The 23,924-nt window shown below is 35.0% G+C and overlaps 3 protein-coding genes across 3 annotated transcripts; 1 reads left to right on the top strand and 2 right to left on the bottom strand.

Annotated features, from left to right (window-relative positions):
• The first annotated feature begins 1,957 nt into the window (after positions 1–1,957).
• Positions 1,958–5,835, top strand: LOC137839133 (fasciclin-like arabinogalactan protein 15). The gene is made up of 3 exons (XM_068648276.1): positions 1,958–3,704; positions 4,885–4,999; positions 5,416–5,835. Exons 1-2 carry the CDS (start codon positions 2,426–2,428, stop codon positions 4,956–4,958), a joined length of 1,353 nt encoding a protein of 450 aa, XP_068504377.1. The 5' UTR covers positions 1,958–2,425; the 3' UTR covers positions 4,959–4,999; positions 5,416–5,835.
• A 1,594-nt stretch (positions 5,836–7,429) lies between these two features.
• Positions 7,430–18,422, bottom strand: LOC137826732 (replication factor C subunit 1). The gene is made up of 22 exons (XM_068632883.1): positions 18,310–18,422; positions 18,053–18,166; positions 17,154–17,594; positions 17,003–17,070; positions 16,703–16,778; positions 16,568–16,629; positions 16,334–16,476; positions 16,027–16,157; positions 15,733–15,921; positions 15,523–15,644; positions 15,239–15,446; positions 11,536–11,589; positions 11,184–11,353; positions 10,693–10,783; positions 10,093–10,274; positions 9,968–10,007; positions 8,964–9,088; positions 8,548–8,620; positions 8,358–8,450; positions 8,028–8,274; positions 7,891–7,947; positions 7,430–7,808 (listed from the first exon to the last, which is right to left on the bottom strand). Exons 1-22 carry the CDS (start codon positions 18,310–18,312, stop codon positions 7,681–7,683), a joined length of 2,817 nt encoding a protein of 938 aa, XP_068488984.1. The 5' UTR covers positions 18,313–18,422; the 3' UTR covers positions 7,430–7,680.
• Positions 18,423–19,360: 938 nt separating this feature from the next.
• On the bottom strand, positions 19,361–23,695 carry LOC137826654 (protein STRICTOSIDINE SYNTHASE-LIKE 3-like). The gene is made up of 4 exons (XM_068632757.1): positions 23,179–23,695; positions 21,285–21,566; positions 20,591–20,758; positions 19,361–20,028 (listed from the first exon to the last, which is right to left on the bottom strand). Exons 1-4 carry the CDS (start codon positions 23,505–23,507, stop codon positions 19,623–19,625), a joined length of 1,185 nt encoding a protein of 394 aa, XP_068488858.1. The 5' UTR covers positions 23,508–23,695; the 3' UTR covers positions 19,361–19,622.
• Between the last annotated feature and the right edge of the window lie 229 nt (positions 23,696–23,924).

Genomic DNA, 23,924 nt, shown 5'->3' with positions numbered 1-23,924 from the left:
CCACTAGTTTCATTTATGGCAATATCACAGATTATGAAATGAAACAGTTTGCTCTACGAACAAGTGATGAGATCATAATTTTAGCAAGTAGTCTCTTGGATTAATCAAATATTATTAGGAAAGTGAACTCAGGCCTATGATGAAGGTAGGATGTACGAGCAATTGACAACAAATCTAACTGAAAGCATGGACTCTATTTTGAAGGGAGCGCAATCCTTACTCATTTGGACTCTTGTTAAGACAACATTTCAAAGAACAAAGTCTTGGTTTATCGAAAAAAGGACCAAGATAAAATGCATGTTACTGTATAACATCAATATCTTGAAGACATTACAGCCTTACTAAGAAAAAATGAACAACAATCTACTGTGTCATGTGCAAAGATATAATCCAGAAAATTCAGAGTGATGTTCAAGAGATAGTCACTCTCCAACTTCGACGTCGACCTAGGTCATACATAGTTAAATTAACTAAATGGGTGATTATGGGGAGCTTCAAGCTCTTCGACTGACTTGTCCTCATGTCATTGTTATTTGTTCATTTTATTATTTATAGTTAAAAACATTTGTTGTCCTAGTGTACAATCTCCACAATATCTACAAAACTTTTGTGGTCAATTTCATCCAATTCAAAATGAGGTTTATTAGTTTACTTACACGAGACAAAATTTCATACCTAACCCATGATGCGACAACATTAATTATGAAGATCGAATACTCATCGTATTCATAACGAAATGAATGAGTGAATTCCAAATAAATCAAAAAATGTTCTTATTGTTAAAATGAATGTCATAATAGAAGCCATTGTCCATATAGACAAGGTTGATTGTAAAATTTCCTTTCAATTTCCATTATTAATTTCCCTTTTTTTATTTTGCACTATTGATTTATAACTTTATTTTCTCACATTATCACACAAAATATTGAAACAAATATTAATATATAACTGTATAAAACTAACAAGCTAATTCCACTGCAATTTCTATTTACAATCCTTACAATGATTTCTAAATTTTTAACATATTTATTTTTGTTAAAGTTTTTATAAAATAACCTATTAATCCTTTTTTATAATAATTATGCAGATAATAATTTTTACATTTGACAAATAATATTTTTATATAAACAATTATTATTATCATATTATTTTTTTTTATATAAAACCATGTGTATTAATATTAGTATAAATAATGAAATAATTCTATATAGAAATAATGTAAAAAATGCACAACTTTAGTTTAACATAAAAATAATTATAATCGTATTAGTATCACACATGTAGGTCAAATACAGATTCTCCTTTCACTAAAATTATGTCAAACAGGTACAACTTTACTTTTACAAAAACTTGTAAACATGCTTAGAGAAGTTTTCCATAATAAAACATTGCATGTTAGACACGCATATGAATAGTTTTTTTAAATTATACCAATTCGATTAAAAGAACAAAAATAGAATGAACTTCCACAGGTGTTTCCCAAAACACTGTTTAGCATTCTTGAATTGTTCGAAATGTCTTTTCTCTAGAGTTATGGTAGCTTTTTCATTACTTGGTTTGTATGCTACGTACAGGAGTCTCTAGAGGACAGAAACAGCTCAGCTAATACCTGAACATTTTAGGGAACCCAAACCCAAGTGGGCACCACCACCCCCTCTTTCTCACAACTCCTATTATTTTCTTAATTTCCTTCAATGCATCTTTTCCATGATATTGTTTAGTACTAATAAACGCACACATTAATCATCATTATTCTCTGCGTGCTAATTGCCAAGTACCACTTTCAATTAGTCCCCACTTTGTTTAACACGTCAACTCCAAGATCCACACTATTCAGGAAATAATAAATTTACATTACGAACTTAATCACCCTCAAATCCTCATATGGCAACTTCACAAAACAGCAAACATGGTGAAGGTGAAAAAGTAAATGCAGGAGAAGAAAGAAAGAGAGACAGTAAAAAAAAACACTTCATTAAGATAGTTATTGACAATAATGAGAGTGGGTTTATTCTTTATGGTTTATGTATGGTTCATTTATTCACGAGCCAGGTAGCAGTTGGGGGTAAGTGGACCCCACACCAATTCCACTGGTTTGTTTCTCACTTCCCTTTCCCCACCCAATCAAAACTCACCACGTTAGCCATGAATTTTCCCAAAGCGACCGACACCCCTCGATTTACCCACAGCCATTGACACTGATAAGTAATATCTATACACTTATAATTCACTCTCATCAGAACCTCAACAACATCAAACGCAATAAATCACACCATTTACCCCACCGATACAAAAACAAACAAAACCTGCTCTGTCTCCAACACAATCTCACAAACACACACACCGCAACAGAATATAAAACAACATTAGTAGTGTCTGTTTTTCCTCTCTCTCTCTCTCTTGTGTCTGAACGCCTAAACCCGCCATGGATTGCCGCATCTATGGCGTCACGATCCTTCTCTTCCTCCTCCCAACTCTCACATTCTCTCTCTCACAAGGTCAGATAAACTCAAACTCAATCCTCGTGGCTCTGTTGGACTCGCATTACACTGAGGTTGCTGAGCTAGTGGAAAAAGCCATGCTCCTTCAAACGCTCGAAAACACGGTAATGAACCACAACATCACAATCTTCGCACCCAGAAACGAAGCCCTCGAACGCGATCTCGACCCTGATTTCAAGCGCTTCCTTCTTGAACCCCGCAACCTGCAGTCTCTCCAAACCCTTCTCATGTCCCACATCGTCCCCAAAAGGATCACAAAACCCAAATACCAACCCGGGTTAAGTAACTCTGGTCGACCGACCCGACACAAAACCCTCGCCCAGAATCAACACCTCTCTCTCCAGACAGTTAATTCCACTCACTGGAATGTCGACTCTTCCCGTGTCACCCACCCGGATTCCTTGACCCGACCCGACGGCGTTATCCATGGCATCGATACGCTCCTCATCCCTCGCTCCGTACAAGACGACTTCAACCGCCGCCGCAACCTCATCTCCATCGCCGCCGTGAAACCCGAATCCGCTCCGGAGGTCGACCCGCGCACCCACCGCTTGAAGAAACCGGCTCCCCCGTCGCCGGCAGGCTCCGCGCCTGCGCTGCCGATCTACGACGCGATGGCGCCGGGACCATCCTTGGCGCCGGCGCCGGCTCCTGGACCGGGTGGACCACGCCACCATTTCAACGGCGAGAAACAGGTGAAAGACTTCATCGAAACTCTCCTCCACTACGGCGGTTACAATGAAATGGCAGATATTCTGGTAAACTTAACGTCACTGGCGACGGAGATGGGAAGGTTAGTTTCGGAGGGTTACGTTTTGACGGTGCTGGCTCCTAATGACGAAGCGATGGCGAAGTTAACGACGGACCAGTTGAGTGAACCGGGTTCGCCCGAACAGATTATGTACTATCACTTGATTCCCGAGTATCAGACCGAGGAGAGCATGTACAATGCTGTTAGAAGGTTCGGGAAGGTCCATTACGACACGTTACGGTTGCCGCATAAGATGACGGCGCAGGAGGCTGATGGCTCCGTTAAGTTCGGTCACGGCGACGAGTCCGCGTACTTGTTCGACCCGGATATTTACAAGGATGGACGGATCTCCGTTCAGGGAATCGACGGCGTTCTGTTTCCGCCTCAGGAGGATGAGGCTGGGCCTGTGACCCGGGCCCAACCCGCTAAGGTCGTTGTTAAGCAAAGAAGAGGTGCGTTAATTGGTTGTTCAATTCTTTCTCTTTTCTTCACTTTTACTTTTTATTTTTGGTTCCTGGTGTTTGTTTGGGTGTTTTTTAAGTCAAGTTGGAAAAAAGGTGACGATGATGTGTGTTTAATTTGTTTTAATTTTTTTATTACATGTTTAATTTGGTTTTTTGGATTTAATTTATTATTTGCGTTTACATTTTATTATGTGGTCACACTTGTGCTGGTTTTAGTTATTTTTTCAATTATTGATTAAGCATTAGTAAAACATGTATGGGACCACAACACAAGTAATTAATTGTTATTATAAATTCTTGTGTATGACCTGTTTTTACAATCAACGTTTAAAATAGGATTAAATAATTTTGATGACAGCTTTAAATCATATTATGAACTATTTTCATATCATATTCTTATATCATAAGTTGAAAATAGATTGTAGCCTAGTTCAAAACTTGTAGTTTCATGAATAGGGCATGAGAATTGTACAAAGGTGATGAACTTGTTTTGGTTTGCCTAAGGTTAGATTATTAGAAAATACTGAGAATATTATTGATGTGGAAAAACGGATTCTTAAGTTTTAAGAAAGTAGTGTAGAACTTTAAAGAGTAGCAGTGGCACCACTCAACGTATCGAATTGCTTGTTAGGTCAAGCTTCTGAAAGGTGGAAAGAAACTTTTGAGAAAAAGTTGGGTTCTTATGGTGGTGATACCAATATTTTATTGTCCCACCTATGGCAACAATTATCTTGCATTTAGGACTACCAATCATTTTTTATGATCTATCATCTTCTAGTTATAACCTTTTGCTTCTAAAACGGTTCACCATTTCTCACAAAATTGGTGTAAGTTCTTACTTTGTGCATGCTTGCAAGGAGAATGTGGGAACTAGATGAAAAATAGATAGAGAATGAATGACGTAAAAGACAAATTATCCAGTTAGAATGAACTTTTTGTTGGTTTCGATAATTGTGAGCTCAACCTTGGTAATCTCCATCTACAATCCACGTTTGACTTGTCAAGTGATTTTTTTTATCTGTGATTCCTCTTTTCTCATTTTTATATATATAAAGAAACTGTCTGTCTATAAACGGTTTTGTAATCTCATTTTAGTGATACTCTTTATAACTGATTAAATGCATATAGAGTAGTTTGTGTCTAAGCTAAAGTTTGAATGGAATGGCAGGAAAATTGTTGGAAACAGCATGTTGGATGCTTGGAAGCTTTGGTCAGAATTCTAGATTCATGTCTTGTCAATGAAGTTATCAGCATGCTAGCAAGACTCGTTAAGAACGAAAATAGTGAGATTCTAACTCTATATATCTCATGTTACGTGACAACTAGTTTTAGCTTGTTAATTGGATCTTGTTGACTTCATTAAGGATTAATTATGAAGAGTGTATTCCTTGCATTTCAACTTTCATCTATTTTGTATAATAATTGGATGTTCAGAGCTCAAATTCTTATCACAGTATAAAAATCTGCCCAAGTTGGTGTTCCCTCTCTACCATGTGGGCTTGAATAAATGCTAAAAAATATAAAATATGAAAAAGTAAACTTCATTTCCTGTTACTCTTTCATATCCATTTTGGTTAGGGGCTATTGGGGTTAGTTAATACATATTGTAACCAAATTATTTTCTATTAAGTTGACCTTCAACTTTATATTATTTTCCAACGTTTTCTATTTACTTACACTTACACATGCTTTGATGCAGCTGCACAGGAAATTCCAAAGATGTAAAAAGTCAACGGAATGTGAAGGCCAGGTTACTTGAAAATGGTTAATAGCAGCTTCTATGGGTTTGGTTTTTTTTTCCCAAGTTTTTGTGATGCTCTTTTTCTTTCTCCTTCTCGATTTTCTCCTTGTGGATTTGGGTCTTGAACTGGAGAACAAAAGCTTTTCAAGTCTAGTAAAACAATATATAGTGCATATATTATTATATATATGCAATTTAGATTCAGTTCTTAGCAGTGTTGTCACAAATCGTTAGGAAGTTGTGTTTGGTGGGATGGGAAAGGTGTTTATGTAATAAGATGGCAGGGAAATCTGTGCCCGATTCAGTAAGTAATTTTACGCAAGAAATGCAAATGAAAATACAGTAATAATCGATCAATAAAATGATTCTTTTCTGTAATGACAGTTTGTAAATTTCCTCTTCATCCCTTTGTATTATTATTGCCCATCATTACCTTCCACTCATCGGTTTGGTAAAATTATACTTAGAATCAGAAGAAAGAAAAGTGTTGCTTTAGTTTACATATCTTGTGCAAGTTTATTTCCTTTTCTGTGTTTATTTTGCACAAATCAAAGGTTCACAATGATTCCTATAATGTGCAGATTTGTAAGTGGCTATAACCTTACTGGTATCAAATTCTAACTGTTTCTCTTGAGATTGTAGTTAATAAAGGCCATAATACTAGGAAATGCCAAGTCAAGAGTTGTTCTTACATCATGGCAATGTTGTTGAACATTAATACTTTAGTTCATAGCGCATTATATGTTGTTGAAAATGTTATTAAACAAATTAAATGAAAAAAGATGAGTTTTTTAGTCCTAATTATACTGAAATTTTAGTAAATTAATTGATCAATGATGTCAGGATAAACCATCATTACATTTTAGAGACTGTTAATATTAATTTGATTCTGGAAAGATAAACTATGTATATATACTTAAAAAAGAATTATATGTTGTCCATTAGTAGTAGAAACATTGCATAATTCAGTGCCTCAATCATATATGAGGAAGCATAATTTTAGTGGTGGATGATAATTGAAAATTACAAATATAATGTCCAATCATAAAACCTCGACATCATAGCTATAAAGTCTGCTAGTTAATGATTGTGATCTATCAAATATAAAAACAAATATGGCCAAGAACTCTTAAACCATTTTAATTATAGACATTCATATATTATCATCCATCATGTAATTTGACACTTCTGTTTTTTTAATTTATTAAATGAATATTAAAAATAGTAATTATGATTTAAATTATCATATTCTTTACTTTGGTGAAAATGAATAGTACATTACCTCTTTACTTTGGATTGACAACATACAAATCATTTATTTATTTATTTTATTATTATTTTGTTTAGATTGCTCACTCGTGTGTAGAAGCAATTGATGTCAATTGTTGAGTTGACAAGTCACTTTCATAGTTTTTAAGCTCACAACAACCACAGGAGGAGTCCACACAAATTTGGACTGCAAATTATAAAGTATTAAAAAATCGTAGAATTGTAATGGTTGTTGAGTGATCTTACAAGGCACTTTATTACGGAAATATCAACAAATCAAATAATGAATATATACCAATAGATAGTTGTGCCCTCAATTCAGAACATCAGAATCTTGGGAAGGTGTAGGAAGCCTACCCTCTAGTTAGGGTTTAATTTAGTTCGTAAATCACCTAACCCAAAAAAATATTATTCATACTGATATTAAGTATAAAATAGCATTAATTTCAATCTATTTAATAAAACCATATTTAAATATCTTTATAAAACTGAAATTATGATTTTTAAATAGAACTAGTTGGGTTTTTTTTCTTATATTCAATTGAAGTTTTCCTGAAAGCAGGCAAAAATAGAAAAATCTTACATAATTTACAATGAATTCATTCAATGTTCTCGTTTGGACTACTTAACATCGCTCATCCAGGTAAACATCATGTCGGCATTGATGTCTTGAAGAAAAATGAGGGAATAAAAGAGTGACAGCTAAATCCAGCAATGAAGGCTTCATAAAATAGAACGCAAAATTCAAACTTTTAACTTCTAACGTAGACAGACAGACATGATCTACATTCCAAAAAGAGGGGCAGGGCCACCACAAGTAATAAATCCATGTCCGCCTTGGAAAATTTACTAAAAGTGAACCCTAAAGTTAAGGCTGAACATCAATTACATGAAGAGCAGGGTTCTATACAAATCCTGCCAGTGGCTTGAGAGAAAGGAACAGTGTTCAATATTTCACCTTTTTCTTTTTGGAGCTTGAGCAGCCTTCTTCCCAGATGTAGAAGCAGCTTTACCTCTACCACCCGATGCCTTCTTGGCACTTGAATTACCCGTTCCCTTCAGTTCCAACTGTACTTCCGTGGCTACATGAATCAATATGTATAAATCATAAATCACATAAAAGTCCAATAAATCAACCTCCAATGCAACATGACGAGCACCTACCTTTTGAATTCCAGCTTTGAAGATCGGATTGCAGCTTCTCGCCCTTGGCGATGCCTTCTAATGCATTACAAGAACAAAACTTGTAAAAAGAAATCAATTAATATTAAAAGAGTAATAATAAAAGCCACATAACTTACCCAGCTCTTCTGTATCAGACGTGTTCTCTTCTTCACTCTGGTCCGAGGTGTCACCTTCCCCTTTTTCGCCTCCTTCCTCGGCTGGTTCAAGTATAGCAGCAATCCGCTTCTTAGGGGCCTTCTTTACACCAGGAAGTGTTATTTGGTCGGCAACTCGAACCACCCGAGATTTGCTTTGCTCTTTGTAGGCTTTTGTCAAAGCTGACTTAATGGCAGGCTGTATGCCATCTAGTGGATTAGGATGACCCTGATGCATATAAAATCAAAACACTAACCCGAGGTTGATAGTAGTTTGCAGTATAAACAAAACATCAAATATAGTTAAGAAACCTTGAATTTTGATAACTCTACTATAGTATCAAAATCTTCCTGACTGATAGAGTATGTATTCATGAATTCCACAACTTGTTGAACCGCTTCAGCCTGGTCATTTTTCCAAAAGGGCAATTCAATTATGTTCAGCATTCCAGCCTAAAACATTGGACATATTTAGAATTAAAACAATACATGTACTTCCAACCTTAGGCAGGGTTCGTAGGGGTTCAGTCAATCGTTTAAGAATAAGAGTGAGATATTCCATGCGAATGGTATCCCTGCAACAATGTAGTGAAGCATGATTATAATGAGTCTACTGGACACTGTTGTAATGGAGATCACTGGAGATGTAACTTCCAAAGCCTTATAGATAACCCCATATATACAAGACCAAACTATATCCCAGATTTGTATCATATAAAACGGAAGCACCAAAGCTAAGATTGACATTATATTCAAAAATATAAAGCATAATGACAGACAAATTCACAGGATTTGAGCTGCACTTGATTTCTCACCAAATTTGCATGTATTCACAGAAGCATTCAGCAAGTAACCAGGTGAAAATAAACTCTTACAAAAGGATGCGATCTGAAGGTAAAATATTGAATTCATATTTACCTTCCTGAACTAGATTCACGAGAAGCAAGAATGTGAACATGAAGATCATCCAAAAGCCTAAAGTTTTTGCCCATTGTCGAGTTCTTCCCAAGCCATCCACCAAACCGGTTGAAATTTCGTTCTCCCTGCAGAATATAATACAAGTTGTGATACAAAACTAAAAGCAAAATCAGATGAGTTTAATGAAAGAACCAGCATAAACAAACAAGACCTACAAAAGCCAACCATGCATAGGGATAACCAAAACAGGTCAACAAATTTACCCTGCCAAAATGGGTTGGGTTGGGTGGCATGACTGAACCCACCAACCTGCAAAAGGAACCATGACATCACCTTCAACCTTATTATCTGAAGATAATAAGGTTGGGTCCTTTCTCCTTATATGTTGCTCTTCTTGCATATATTTACCCAATGTAAAACCAACACACTTGACTACAACAAACTCTCCCTCAAGTGTGTTGGATACGTAGTGACCAACTGAATACTATAATAGCACGATGACCACCATTATGATATTTCTTTCATACAAATCACATATTTTATTTATAGCATATTCGTATAAAAGCGCTCAACAAGAGAAAGTGAATGTTGTAAGGAACACTAATCAGATCCAGAACTGCAGAATAGAGAAGACTGAAGTGAAAGATGGGTGTCGCTGGAGATGGGTGCCTCTGCCACTCTCAGAAGGAAGGGATTCTGGTGCTCTCGGGTTTTTGAAGGTCTGTAAGTTAACTTTGTCCTCGACCATTTTCAATTATTTTGAGGGAAAACATGAGATTTTATATTTCCTCACTATAGCAACCCTTCTTTATGGGCCAAAAAATTTAAAACAGCTGACACGAGTACAAAAAATGCATTCATATCATGTACTGTCACAGCTGAAAGCTGCTCAGCCACACGCTGAATATGCCATTGATAACTATGTTCTATCCCTGAGCCCAAAATAAAGAGAGCAGCAAGATGGGAATGACATATAGCTACAGCCAACACAAGAAATTCTGTACCTGTTCAAGTATTTCTCTTTGCCCGTGCAACAATGATGCACTGAAAAAGAGAAAGATGAAAAAGTGAATAGATAAGCAGCTAGCTCGAGCAAAATCTAAAAGAAAAATGTTACAAGGCTACTTACGGAATTATGCAGGTTGCTGTACAACTAGCTTGAGAGAGCTGCCACTGTCGATATCTGCGAATCTGAACATTCACTATATCCCCATCAGCAATAGACTCAGCAGCACGGGCAATCAGGTTCATGCGTTTTATGCCATTGTCATCCTTACCAGCCAAGCTTGGTTTATAATTAATATAATTTTCCTGCAATGCATAATGCCGTAAAGAATAGTTATACAAAGAATATTTGAAACACAAGCTACGGTTGCAGCATTCAAGAATAAGATTGTGCAAGGATCAATTTATCCTAGGGCAGGTTTCAGATATATTTTCAGGATACTGAATTCTAGCATATAATTGGTATATCAATCAATATTTATATATAATACCATACCAATTTTAACCAAATTAACTTTAATGATCCATTCTGTAATATTCTTAGTACAAATGTAAAACTTCATAAAAACATGTGAAATCAAATTTTGTCAATCAAAATTGAATGGGGTTAATGTAAGAAGTGTTATCCAAGCCATTATTCACCAATTTCTTCAGACTGTTGACCTTCAAAGATAATAATTTAAACAAGCTAAATTGATAAAATAATGAAAATGAATTATAGAACCTGAATAAGAAGAGGAACAAGATCAGGATCACTCATGCTAAGATTTATCCTCTCATCCATTCTCAACTTCCCAGCATTAAAACCAAAAAGCCTACAAGAAAAGAGATGTCATGAAATTAAATTTTGCCACAACCTCAGTTAATCCTTCAGATTTAAATGAAATCATAGCCATGCAGACCACCCCCCCTCCCCCTGAAACCATATCAACTCAGTTTACATCCTAAACATATTTTTTCTTAACCCCTCAAAATAATGCCTCCACTTAAGTCCCGTTGTTCCATTGCATGTCTGTCATGTGTGATATATCTCAGAAAAATCTAACTATGAATAAGCTGATATTTTATTCCAAGCCTATTTCAGGGGGAATAAAATATTGTTTTAGTCCATTAGGGAGGCTCATTGGAATTGTAATGCCATGAATGAAGGCATGAGATATTCAACAGTATATGATGAGTTTAAAGAGTAGTACAGAAACAAAATAAATATTATACTTATCAACAGCCGTGAATGGTGAAATGTCTTCATCCTTTGCATTGGTAAGAAAGCGTTGTCTAATGTCATCATAGTTGATAACAGACATAGAGAGGCTCATATACTGTAACTGGTTTACTGCCATTCGCACATCCCCATTAACTCTTTCTGCTAGTTCCTCAAGTGCAATCTGAAACAATCATGGTGTGAACGATTCAAGAAAAGAGGTCAGTCAATGCAAATAAAATATTTTATAATTTGAGAGATGGATATAAATGGTTCAAAGTAATTTTGAACCGTCAAAGTCCACACAATTAAAATTAAAAATCTGCACAAAACAAGATGGAACTTCGTAAGTCATAAAGAAAACACCTCATTAACTTGAAGGCCTTCAGCCTTTGCAACATCCATCAACCTCTTTGCCATCTGACATGAATAAAATATTAAGTTCAAAACTCTCAATCCTCAGCTTAATTGTTTTAACATGCCAAAACAAACTTAAGAAAGTAAACTTCCATGTTGCCAAATAAACCTGCATTCTAGGCTATGCAGACTACTACATATGAAAACTAAGATAATAAAATCCTCAAATACGATGAAGCACATATCACTTAACAAAAATAAAAATCACTTTATGATCTAGAACATGGTTATCAAACTCGTTATCTAACTCATAAAATTGCGAGTTAAAGATCCCAGCTCCCCACACTCGATGAAATTGTGGTGGACTAAAGTAAAACGCGACCAAACTCACAAGTTTATGATCGAGTTGGCAAGATTGATTATTCTTTGTTCTTTTAAGTGAAACAACTTAAGTTGTGTTGTTGTGGCTTGCAAAGAAAGAAGAAAACACAATTGAAGTTATGTTGTTCATGAACAATGACTTTCTCTCTTCATAGAGATGTTTTTCCGTTAAAGATGCATCAATTGTCCTGTGGTAGAGACCTAGACTAAGTCAATTAAATTGTGGGACTTGGGACTACTACGCTCTTTAAGTAGCAAGAATTGTACCTTGACCATTAGGTAAAGTTTTGGCCTAGTCATAAACACTCGATCCAACACTTCTTTGTTCACGATGGTGCTTTTGACACAAGATTTTGGGAGTTGAAGGTTGTCAGCATGGCTTTCAAACAATGATTTGTTCGTCTGCTTGCATTGTTGTGTGTTCCTACATAAAAGTTTGGCTATTGCATAACCATGATCTTCGCCTCCTTGCCTACTAGCCATTCTCACGATTTGTTCTACAATTCTCTTTGCACCTTTGGAATCTCCAACTTTCAATTTAAGGTAGGCATGGCCTTTGAACTAAAAATTTTGCACAACCGTTGAAATGGATCTTTCTCCTTGCATCATTGAACGTAAACTGAAATTCATATTTTTTATATTTACTTTTTATACTTCCAATTTCCTAATTTTGCAGTTCTTATATTGTTAGTACCATCTTATAATCTAATACATCTAGGAGTCGATAAATTTCAGCTGAGGGCAAAGGTAGTGCCTCTCAATTGCTAAAAGTAGAAGTAAAATGGTACATATTAGGTGGAAACACTAGACCGATATTTAATGATAGATCCAAATATAAATAAAGTTGTATTATGGAATCCTTATATGTCTTAAGCACAACAAAGGAACATATTTATTTATATATATATATATATATATATATATATATATATATATATTATGTACATTGCATTAAATAAGATGGGCCTAAACTTATATAGTAAAATACATCTAACACTCTCCCTTGAGTTGGTGCATATAAACCAAATTCACCAAGCTTGTTACAAATAAAATCAATTCAAACCCCAAAGGATTTGGTGAAAACATATGCTAATTGATCATTAGAGTTAACAAACTCAATAGTAATGTCTCTAGATAAAATCTTTTCACGAATGAAGTGAAAACCTATCTCAATATGTCTGGTCCTCTTGTGGAATACTAGATTTGAGACAATATAAAAGGCAACCTAGTTATCACAAAGGAGAATCATTTGCATAACTTCTCCAAATCTCAATTTTCTAAGTAACAAGTTGAGCCAAAAAAGCTCACAAGTGACACAAGCCATAGCTCTATACTCTCTTACTAGATCTAGCCACTACATTCTACTTCTTGCTTTTCCAAGAAATCGAATTATCACCGACAAAGGCGCAATATCCAAAAGTGGATCTCTTGCTAGTGGGAGAGAATGTTCAAAATGCATATGAGAATGTCACAACTCGAGTATGATTATTGTGTTCATTCATATAACAAACATTTTCCTGTGGCTCCTTTATTGTGCTTTAGAATGTGAATGATTGCATTCCAATGACTTACAAATGGAGGATTTAGAAATTGAATTACCACACTGAATGCAAAGATGTCAAGACAATTGATCGGGAAGTAGTTCAATTAACAAACCATGTACCACTCAGGATATGAAAGTGACTCTCCCTAATTTAGCATTGGGATCCATAGGTGTGTCAAGGTGCTTGGAAATCATTAGCCTAGACTCCTTTAAAACCTCAATTGGTACCTTCTGAGATTTTACAACTCCAATCTTAATTTCGAAGAAGTATCTAAGTTTGCTAAGGTCTTTTGTCTAAAAAATGATGACAAAAGTGGACATTCATTAGTATACACTACTAGGTAGATACACCCAACCCTTAAAATGATGATAAATTGACTTGGAAGGTGATAATTACTCTCACTTATATATTACAAATTGATCTTATCTGTAGTTGATGTGGGATCTCCAACACATGCCCTCATTGAACTTCGTTTAGTCCACCATATTGCATGTGAGTGCAAGTTATCCCTTGACGTACATTCTTTTGTCCCCTTATTGATTCCTCAACATTAGTATCTCAACATGATGGCTATAATTTCTCTTGCAAAGTAGACAAAGGTTATCCTAGGTGTAATTATTGTCACACCCTCAATCACACAAATACTCTGTGTTTTGCCATGCATGGTTGCCCTCCTTGGTCAGTTGTTGATACCTAGGCTACCCTTCTTCCTCCTAATTCCATTATTGCTCCCTTTGATAGTTTTGGACCTCTAGCTCCCTTCCATGATTTCTTGAAATGGTATGAGAAATGTCAAACCTCCAATTCAACTACTTTCATTGCAGACATGTGTGCTACACTTATTGGTCTCACTCGCTCCACCTTTATTGGCCCTTGGGTCCTTGGTTATGTTACATTGTAACTATAAATTCTTAGAAAATGAACTTTAAGTCTAATTTCAACCTCACAAAATCAGTTTGAAAGATAAGATTTACAGTCACTTATATATTATGATATGGACATATCTCTAGTTGATCAAAGATTTCCAACACATTCTCTCACATCGAAGATTAGACATGATCGTGGAAACTCAACCTCACAAAATTAGCTTGTAAGGTAATGTTTACACTCATTTATACAGTTAATTCGACCATATCTCTAGTCAACGTGAGATTTCCAACAAATGATAAGAAATTATATGATGGAATCCTTGTGTGTCTAAAGCACAACAAACGAACATATTATATACATACATATATATATATATATGTGTGTGTGTGTATTTTGCATTACATAGAGATGGGCTTAAGTCCCTATAGTAAAGTATATCTAACAAATGTTATTGCTAGACTTGTTATGAATTTGTGTTATTTCCTGTTGTTTGAGCTTATTTAGTGGTAATGAACTACTATTTTGCATTATTATGGAATTAAAATGTTCAATCATTATGTTATTTATAGGTACTTTGATAATTTTTTAAATGAGGTTTCCAGTTTATGGACCTCTCACTGGTTTATGTAAACTTTAAAGTTTGACAACCTTGATGTAGAGAAAAAACCTGGTATTCAGATTATGCACCCCATCTACGTCACATATAGAGGGGAAGGGAATAAAACAGGATAACCAGCAACAAATTATTTGCCAAAAAATAAAAACCAACTGTAATCACTTCCCTCCCAAAAACAATTAAATCAATTCCACAGTTGAAGCAAAATGTTACATGTAAAAGAGTTATATTTGGCTGGAGGTACTTCATTTAGTATCACTCAATAAGGACTAAATATTTTTATTGATAAACACAGAAAGACCTGTTGCTTTGTAGGCTTCCGAAAACTTAGAAGCAAACAGTAGTTCACAAGGCTTTTAAGTTTCTGGCTGTAACGGTCATTGCAAATGCAGATAATAGGAATTTTCGATATCTTAATGCTAGCAATAAGATCAGCAACACCACCCCTATCACCAGCTGACATCCCATCAACCTCATCCATAATGAGCACAGATTTGGAAATCTTGGACCTGAAATTTACAATTACAACAATTTAACAAGGTGCATTATGGACTCACAAATTACATGTTATGATGAGAAATCAACCGCTCCATATTAGCACCAATAGACTCATTGGTTACAAGCTCCTTAACAGAATTTGTCTTGCTTCCACTAATTCCTTTCTCAATTTTGCTATCAGCTTTTCCACGGCTATCACTAGCATTTACCTTCAATGCATGTACAGACATAGGTGAGAGAAATTACATGGTAAAATACCTTTTCCAAATACATGAATTTACCAAGAAATATTGCCACCTCTATGGCTTGGAAACCAAGCTGCTCACAGACCAACTTTGCTGAAGTTGTTTTCCCTATACCAGGGGTTCCACTTAACAAGACAGCTTTTTTCAAAACAGAGTCATTTTGCTTTTTTCCCTTTTTTTTGTTACCAGTGTCTGAAAATTGCTCGTTCCAAGCTTTCAACCAATTACGAAGTTGAACAATCTGTACGTTACATTTAAGAAAGTGAAAACTGATTATTCAAAATTCAGGTATACACTAGAACAAAATATAACCATTAAAATATGCCAATGAAGACTAGTGATATACAAGTGACTGGTTCCCTATGATATCCTTTGGATCTTTAGGTCGATATTTCTCTGTCCACATCACAGAAGATTCAATAGTAGTAGCAGCCACTGGCTTAGCCTGCTTAGAAGGTGAGCGTGAAGACAGAGGAACTGCATTTGTTGATAAGGGAATGCAACTCAGAACATAAACAAACAAATACCCTTTGATTGTAATAAGTTAATTTTAATCTGCAGCTAGTTCATGAATATCGAAAACAAGGATAACTAAAAGCACAACCAAACAATGCAGAAAATAGAAGCAGCAAGCATAACTTCTTAGGGCTTACCCTTAACTAGGGGTTTCGGAGAAACTTTTGGTGCTACTGCAACAGCCTTATTCACAGGTTTCTTTTCTGCTTGTGAAGGAGATTTAGCAGGTTTTGATGCACGAATCATATCAAACAATCCATCCTCCGTGAGGAAGGACGTTCTATATAGAAATATGAAATATAGGTCGTATCACAATGTAGACAGAAACTGTTTTAAATTCTTTGTAACAGCTTAAATATAAGAATGCTAACCCTAGCTCTTTGGCCTTTTCAGACTTCCGCCCCCCAATATCTTCATCACATAACAGATAATTCTGCAAACAAAGGGTGTTAATTAGATACTGATTATAAAATTAAAATACACTTGAATAAAAACCCTTATGCAACCGTTTTCTTGCTGACTGATCCAGTGACACGGCCACCATGGCGTTTAATCAAATCTTCAGCTTCTTCACGTTCCAAACTGTAAATATGCAGAACAAAAAATAAATAAAGTCTCAAACTAGCAAAATATGATGTGTAGACCTAAACATTCAAAAATAGAAAGAGAAACAACACAATGTCAAAATTAATCGGATAGGGGAGGATAAAAGACGAGCAATGAATACACTGCAAATCAAGTTCTGAACAAGCAAGTGAAGAAAAATATAAGAAGGCTATATAAAAAAATATATAGAATTCAACTACCTATCCAGTGTTCCACTGATCACAAAAGTCAAGCCAGCTAAACAGTTAGGAGCACCTTCAGGGACTTCCTGACACATAACAGAAGTCTTAATGCACTGACAAAAAATTTTAAAAAAATAAAAAAGATCCAAAATGCTTGATAAATTTGAACCTTTTCTCCTTTGTGTGGGGGATCTTTTCTTTCTCCAAAATTCATGAATCCACCCCTACCGCCCCCTCTACCTCTCCCAGGTGCTCCTCTTCCACCACCACCCCTTCCAGCAGATTTAACAGCAGAAACAGCACCTTTGTCATCATCTTCATCACTTTCTTCCAAAACTACAGATTTTTTGGGAATACCCCGACCTGATCCACTCTTCAATTTTTTTGTCGGAGTGGCCTCAGCTAACTTCTTTTTATTGGTGGGCAAGACAGAATCATCTCCAACATCTTCATGAACTCTCTTAGGCTCTGGTGTATCTTCACTGTCCTTCACATTCTTTCTTTTAGCAGGTAACTCCTGCGTTTCCTTCTCCTCTTTCACCTTTTGCTTGTTTGTGTTAAAATATTTGCTAGTTACCCTCCTCCCTGAACTTTCTTGACCTCCAGCCACCTGCAAGAAGAGTATAAATCATATTCCCTCTCCGCTCAACAACTTTTTGTACATTCAAATACCCTACCATCCCAAGTGATAATAATTAATTCCTTAAATCGCCAATCCCTTGATGAAACCTACAACAATATTCAGCTGAAAAAAAAAACACGCCAAAACAAACAAAGCAACGACATAAAAAGGTTTGCTATTATCGATTACTTATACGAGCAAACAAACCTCAACAAAAAGGTATCCCAAAACGATATTTTGGTTCTGAGGGCAATGTAATGTAAGAACCAAATTTTCGTATTTTTCGAATTCCGTTATTTTTTTCCATGCATGCCCCCATTTTCATTAAGCGATGGAAACAGAAACTAAACCTACACTCTAACTTCAAACCTCAGAACAATATTTGCATTTAAAAAGTGAAAATAAATAAATAAATAAATAAATAAAACATGCAGCAGCACACTCACATTTTTCTCGGGCTGGGGTTTATCCGAAGAAGGCTTGGGTTGATTGGAAGGCTTGGAGGGAGCGGCATTGTTTCCCTTGTCATGTGATTTCATGAACCACTTCCTTATATCACTCTACAATTCCACACAGAGAAAAAATAAATTATAAGGTAACAAATTTCAAGGTGCAGGGAAAGATAATCGAAACGCAAAATAACGGTTTTTAAAAGGTGCAGAGAACAGAAGAGAAGAGAAAGAAAATAAGAACCCTAACTTACCATCTCTGTGTAGGGCGGGAGAACAGAAAGTTTGCACACCTGAATCCAGACTCTGTCTTGTGACTTCACTGCAACAAAGTAATATTATTATTATTATTATTTATTTATTTATTTATTTATTATTTAAAGAAACTTCAGCTTGTTTTGAAAGGAACATTTGAAAACCGGTATATAAAGCATAAATGTTAGTTCTACAACAGAAACAACGTAAAAAATACTAGAAAAATATAATTAACTTTTCTTAGTACCATAGAAATAAATAAAAAATCCATAATCAATTAGAAATAGTAAGAATGAATGGTTTAATTTATTTAAGAAAATAAAATGTTTATTTTTCTTCAGAAAATAAATATTTGTGAATTGATATCTGTTCAGACTTCAAATTTTATTATTGGTTTTTCTTTCAGTGCAGAATTTTAAAATTTAAATAAATTTTTACCCTTTAATTTGGGATTTTTTTTCTGTTTTCAATATACACATTTAATACATAAATCATGTGTATTTATTTATTTCTATTTTGGTATTTTTACAGATACTGACTTATTCTTAGAAACTAAAAGTAAATGGCATTTATATTTCTTAATTACTTTAAACAAAAGTAATTGAAAGACATTAGTTTTAAATAAATAATAATTTCAAAGATTTAAAATATACTTAAGTTATTTTAAAATGTAAAATAGTTAAAAAAAATATATTAATTTTAGTGATTTTTTATCGTAAAAATAGTTTTGAAAATAAAACTTCTCCCTATTTAAATGAATGAGAATTTTTTCACTCTTCATATATTTTGTTTTCGTTTTTGTTGTGTTTCCTACTTACGAAGAAGTTATATTTCATAAAACTATTCATTTTCAGTTTTTCATGATAATTATTGTTTATATTATGTCTCCCCTTCAATTTCCACCTATTCAATCATTACACAAACGTATTCCACAAAATTATTCATTTTTCATGGTGGTTTTTTTTTACACACTGCTCCTTCACTCTTAGCTTATGCACAATGTCGTGTTTTACTCTCCAGTATAATATTTTTGTATCTCAAATCAAACCATAAGGTAGAACACATTAGTATTTAGAATATCAAACCAAACCAAATGTTCATTTTGCTAATCAATGGAAACAAACACTAGTAGCCACTACTAAGAAGCAAAAATGTTTATCAATGGAAACACTAGTCACTAATGGTAATGTGGAAGCAAAACTCGTTACAGGATTTCAATTTTAAACTAGGAATTTAAGATCCATTATTGATGATGTTAATCAAAAACTTCCTCAACTGCCAAGTCAACATAGAAAAGAGAATCTACAGAGCTTCATTTCAAGTTGTATACGGCAACAAAAGGCATGAGAACACTTCCCATCCATAGTTTACCATCTTTCTCTTCCACTTCACTTACCGCTTTAACAACTTTCCCCTCACTGTCCTCCAATATCTGCAAAATTCTACCTTCAGGGCTATACTTAATAACTAGTGCATGTAGGCGGCCTCCTATGTGAAGCAGGTAATGGAATTTTATTGGTATAGGAAGCTTGAGTATGATTTTCCTTATCCCTGAGGGGGCATTAGCACTATAGTATCCATACTTATACCTTCTACAATGAAGAGCTACCCAAAAATCACCATCTTCATTGACTCTCACATTGTCAGGATATCCAGGTAGAACGGCTAAAATCTCTGAAGTACCAGCTTTTTCTCCTTTCAGCCAGTATTTACGTAACCTGCATAACAAGAAATGGTCTGAGAAGGTGACTTTTGCAGTAACTTGAATTCAGATATAGAAGCAATTGCCATCAGCTAACAGCAACAATCAATAAACTGGATTTGCATCATTTGCAACCTAGAGAGATCTATTACTATCAGGCTAAGAGTAAATAAGAACTAAATTTCTTATGACGAATTGAGTATAAAGCATGCTTATATAAAGGTAAATAACAACGATGGGGAGGAATTCATAGGTTCTCCAAAGCAAGAGAAGTCTTTTGCAATTAGAAGAGTAGCATTTCGATTTTGTATTAAGAAATAGTCTAGTGGAAAACACATTGATGATGAGGTTTGACTATATGAATCACATGGCGTCATTCAGCTTGGTTTAAGACCAAATATTATAAAATCCCTTAGCATGGTCATTCAGCTTGATTAAAGAGCAAATATTACAAGATCCCTTTGTGAAACAGAAAAAAAAAACTAAGCTAGAAGTTTTTCTTGCTTTAAGAGCATATAAGAAATTCTACATGAAAGATTAGTATATAGAAAATGCAGAAATATGTATATTAGATTCACCTGCCAACAACCCCTTCACAAAAGACAAAGAAGGAACCATCCTTGCTTAAGGTAATGCCATTTGGGAATTGAATGTTCCTAAGAAGAACAGTGGTTTCCTTAGTGGCTAGGTTGTATCTCAAAACCTTGCCACTATCATCCCCAGAAAGTACCAGTTGAAAGAAATTCCTGTACAACAATTATGTCAGAATCAACAGAACAAAACAGATGGAACAATACAATATAAGCGTTTCAAAATTCGAAGCCCAAGATCAGGTAGTAGATTGGATCTTTCTCCTTAAATATTATTCAAAGTTGTTCTTTTCTATAAAATGTAGGACTCCCACAAACTCTAACAATAATAACCTTTACATACATTTTAAACAATAACATGCCATTTCTTAAAACTGAATGTGTTTTAGAAAGAAAAATAACCAAACGTTGCATTTATAGTTATTGGATTTACTTCAGTTATTGACTAACGCGTACAACACTCCCCAATAATATCATGCCCAAACCTCCATTAACAAATACTAATGTAATCACTTTTCTTCACTTCTATGATGTGATGTGTGGCAACATAAGAGTTCAACATTCTTAATAATGACATCAATATTCCCTTTTCAGCAGTGGTACATTATAATTATGTTAGAATACTTATATCCAAACGGTGACAACTTCTAAACTTGCAACTCTGATAACAAAAAAAGTCTACCTCCTCGGATAATGAGAACTGCTCTCTGTAAAATAAACATTCCCTTCCCCGTCAACATCAACATCATTAGTAAACTTCAGTGGAATCCCTTCAGCCTCAGTTACAAGAGATGTTGCTAAGCCACCCTCGGGCCCCACCTTCAAGAGCCCAAAATATGCATCAGCAATGAATAAATCACCTGTTTTCTTGTCAAATCTGAGTCCCAAAGGCCTTCCACAGATATGCTCAGTCTTCACATAACTAAATGGGGTTGCAGATGCTATAGGATTACATATCTCCGACCTGTGTTTAAAATCAAAACATAACCATACAGTGGAAACCATATTGTAACATTTAGTCATCACTCCTATAAAAACTCTTGTGCTTAAACTTAAATAAAAAAATACACTGGCATGTAAAACAATCATCTCACAAGAAGGTAGCGTCTCACAACAATGATGGAATATGAAACGTGGGGTGGAAAATCAGAGACTAGGAAAAAAAAGGCTTGCATTGATAGTTCTGTTGGCATCTTCAAGTAAAGAATTGATAGATTTTGCAGCTATGGTGGATTTGAAATAGGCTGTTTAGTTACACACTTTTCATCCTTAAAGAAACTTATTTTCAAAGTAACGAAGGGACGGGGTGACCCAAAGGTACATGGTCAACCCCCCAAATGTTCTAACGTTTTTAATATTGCTATATTAAAATAATTGTGGCACACCCGAATTACTAGCTCAGTACCTCTCTCGTTAATTTCAAATATTTACTGTTAGTATTTTTATTCAAATTACAATCTCACTGGAACAATAATCAGTGACACTCAAAACTTTCTGCATCCAATTAATTGTTTAAGTTCTAACAAAGCCCAAAATACAAAATACTGAAAAAGAGAGAAAGAAACTAACAAAAAATATATATAAGAAAAAATCACTAAACAATGATATCGGAGGGAGTTGAGTCATAGAAACCTCGACAACTACCTTTTATTAAAATCTTTCCAACATCCTCAATTTCAACGTGGTGTAACATATTATAAGATTCAAGTTGTTCCTATAACAAAATCAGTTTTAAACTCACATGTCTCTTTAAAAAGCCAACAATATTATAATACACAGTTTGCAAAAGGAGGCTCTTCCGCTTATCTCAAAATAGACACTCTTAAATCTTAATAATCTTAATATGCATTTCAAACACCATCATCTAAGTGGATAAAAAAAAATCCCACGGAATTGCAAAAACCACCATCTGCATTTGATATTTTTAATAGCTAAATTAAAAGATATTTTTGCATTATAAAAATTAGTTATATAAAAAAAACATTCATCATATAAAATATATAAAAGTTACAAAATCTGTCCACCGACATATGTGATCATGTGCGCATCTTACCAAATGCATAACAAAATTGCAGCAACCGTGTAGAAAAAAAGAAAGAAGAGTAAACAATCACGTCATCCACTAATAGAAAATGTATTATCCATTACCAAAATATAAGAACAGGTTATCATCCGAGAAATTAAACACTTGTAATTGCCACATATCTCGTTAATACTGGAAAAAGTAACTAACCTCACAAATCGGTTTCGTGTTTGATAACAGAATCAGTTATTAAGATATTATTCAGTATAAATAACTTATCAACGAGTATTCTTATTTACTAAATAGTTTTGATCTACTTTTACTCTATTATTCTAAAACTCTTATTTGACTTTAGCTTCAGAACTCAGGTGAACCACCACTAACCATAAATCTCGGTGAATCCACCTCTTAGAACTCGAACTCATTCTCGGGATTTTCATTTTCTACTACAAAACTAGAGTGCAGAATGAAAATGGGCGACAATTTAAATTGAGAATTTGAACCGTTTTAGAAACATAGTTAAAAACAGTGAAGTGGTGAAGTGAGGTTGTACCTATTGGGAGAGGTATAAGCAAAGTCAACCCAAGAGTGAGAGTTCCAGAAGACAATTCTTCCATCAGCGAGACCAGTGTAAGGGCCACGACCAAGAGGATCGAAGGCAATGCTCTCTGGTCCCTGCACCTCGTTCGCAAACTTAATCTCCGACTTCTGCAACAGATTATGTTTGTCTTGGTCGGTGGGAAACTCCGACCATGGGGGCAGGTCCACCCTGGTGGCCTGGAAGTCCGGTAAATGGGCTATTGGGCTGTGGTGGAAGGGGTCCAGCCCACAGTAGAGAGCAACCAAGAGGAAGACGATGGCAAGGCCTCGCAGCAGAGTCATGGAAAAGTGGTTCTGAGAAAGAAATGGTGAAAATAAAGAGTTGGATGAAACAAACTAATAGCAGGTGTGTTGGGTAGGTGGCAACGCATTTGCCTCGTGATACCTAAAACTCTTCAATGCCCAACGCATTTTTTTCTCTCTCATATTTTTGAATTTCTAAATTCACCAACTTCGTAATCTATTTATTTTCAACTACCCAAACCACCATTGTTATTTATCAAATTACACGTGCTCATTAACCATGGTCATCTTACACAGTATTATTTTTGAAAAATTGATTAAAATTTGATTTTCAAGGACTGAATTCTCATTTCTGAATAGCATCATTCTATTAAGGAAAATCACTCAAAATTTGATTGTTCTTAAAAGGGGATGAAATTGTTATTGTATGACGTTGAGAAAATAACCACTTTCCAC

Source organism: Phaseolus vulgaris, chromosome 11 (assembly GCF_000499845.2).
Source record: "Phaseolus vulgaris cultivar G19833 chromosome 11, P. vulgaris v2.0, whole genome shotgun sequence".
Lineage (NCBI taxonomy): Eukaryota > Viridiplantae > Streptophyta > Magnoliopsida > Fabales > Fabaceae > Phaseolus > Phaseolus vulgaris.
Note: the sequence above shows the minus strand (reverse complement) of the source record. Positions and strands in the feature narration are given on the sequence as shown.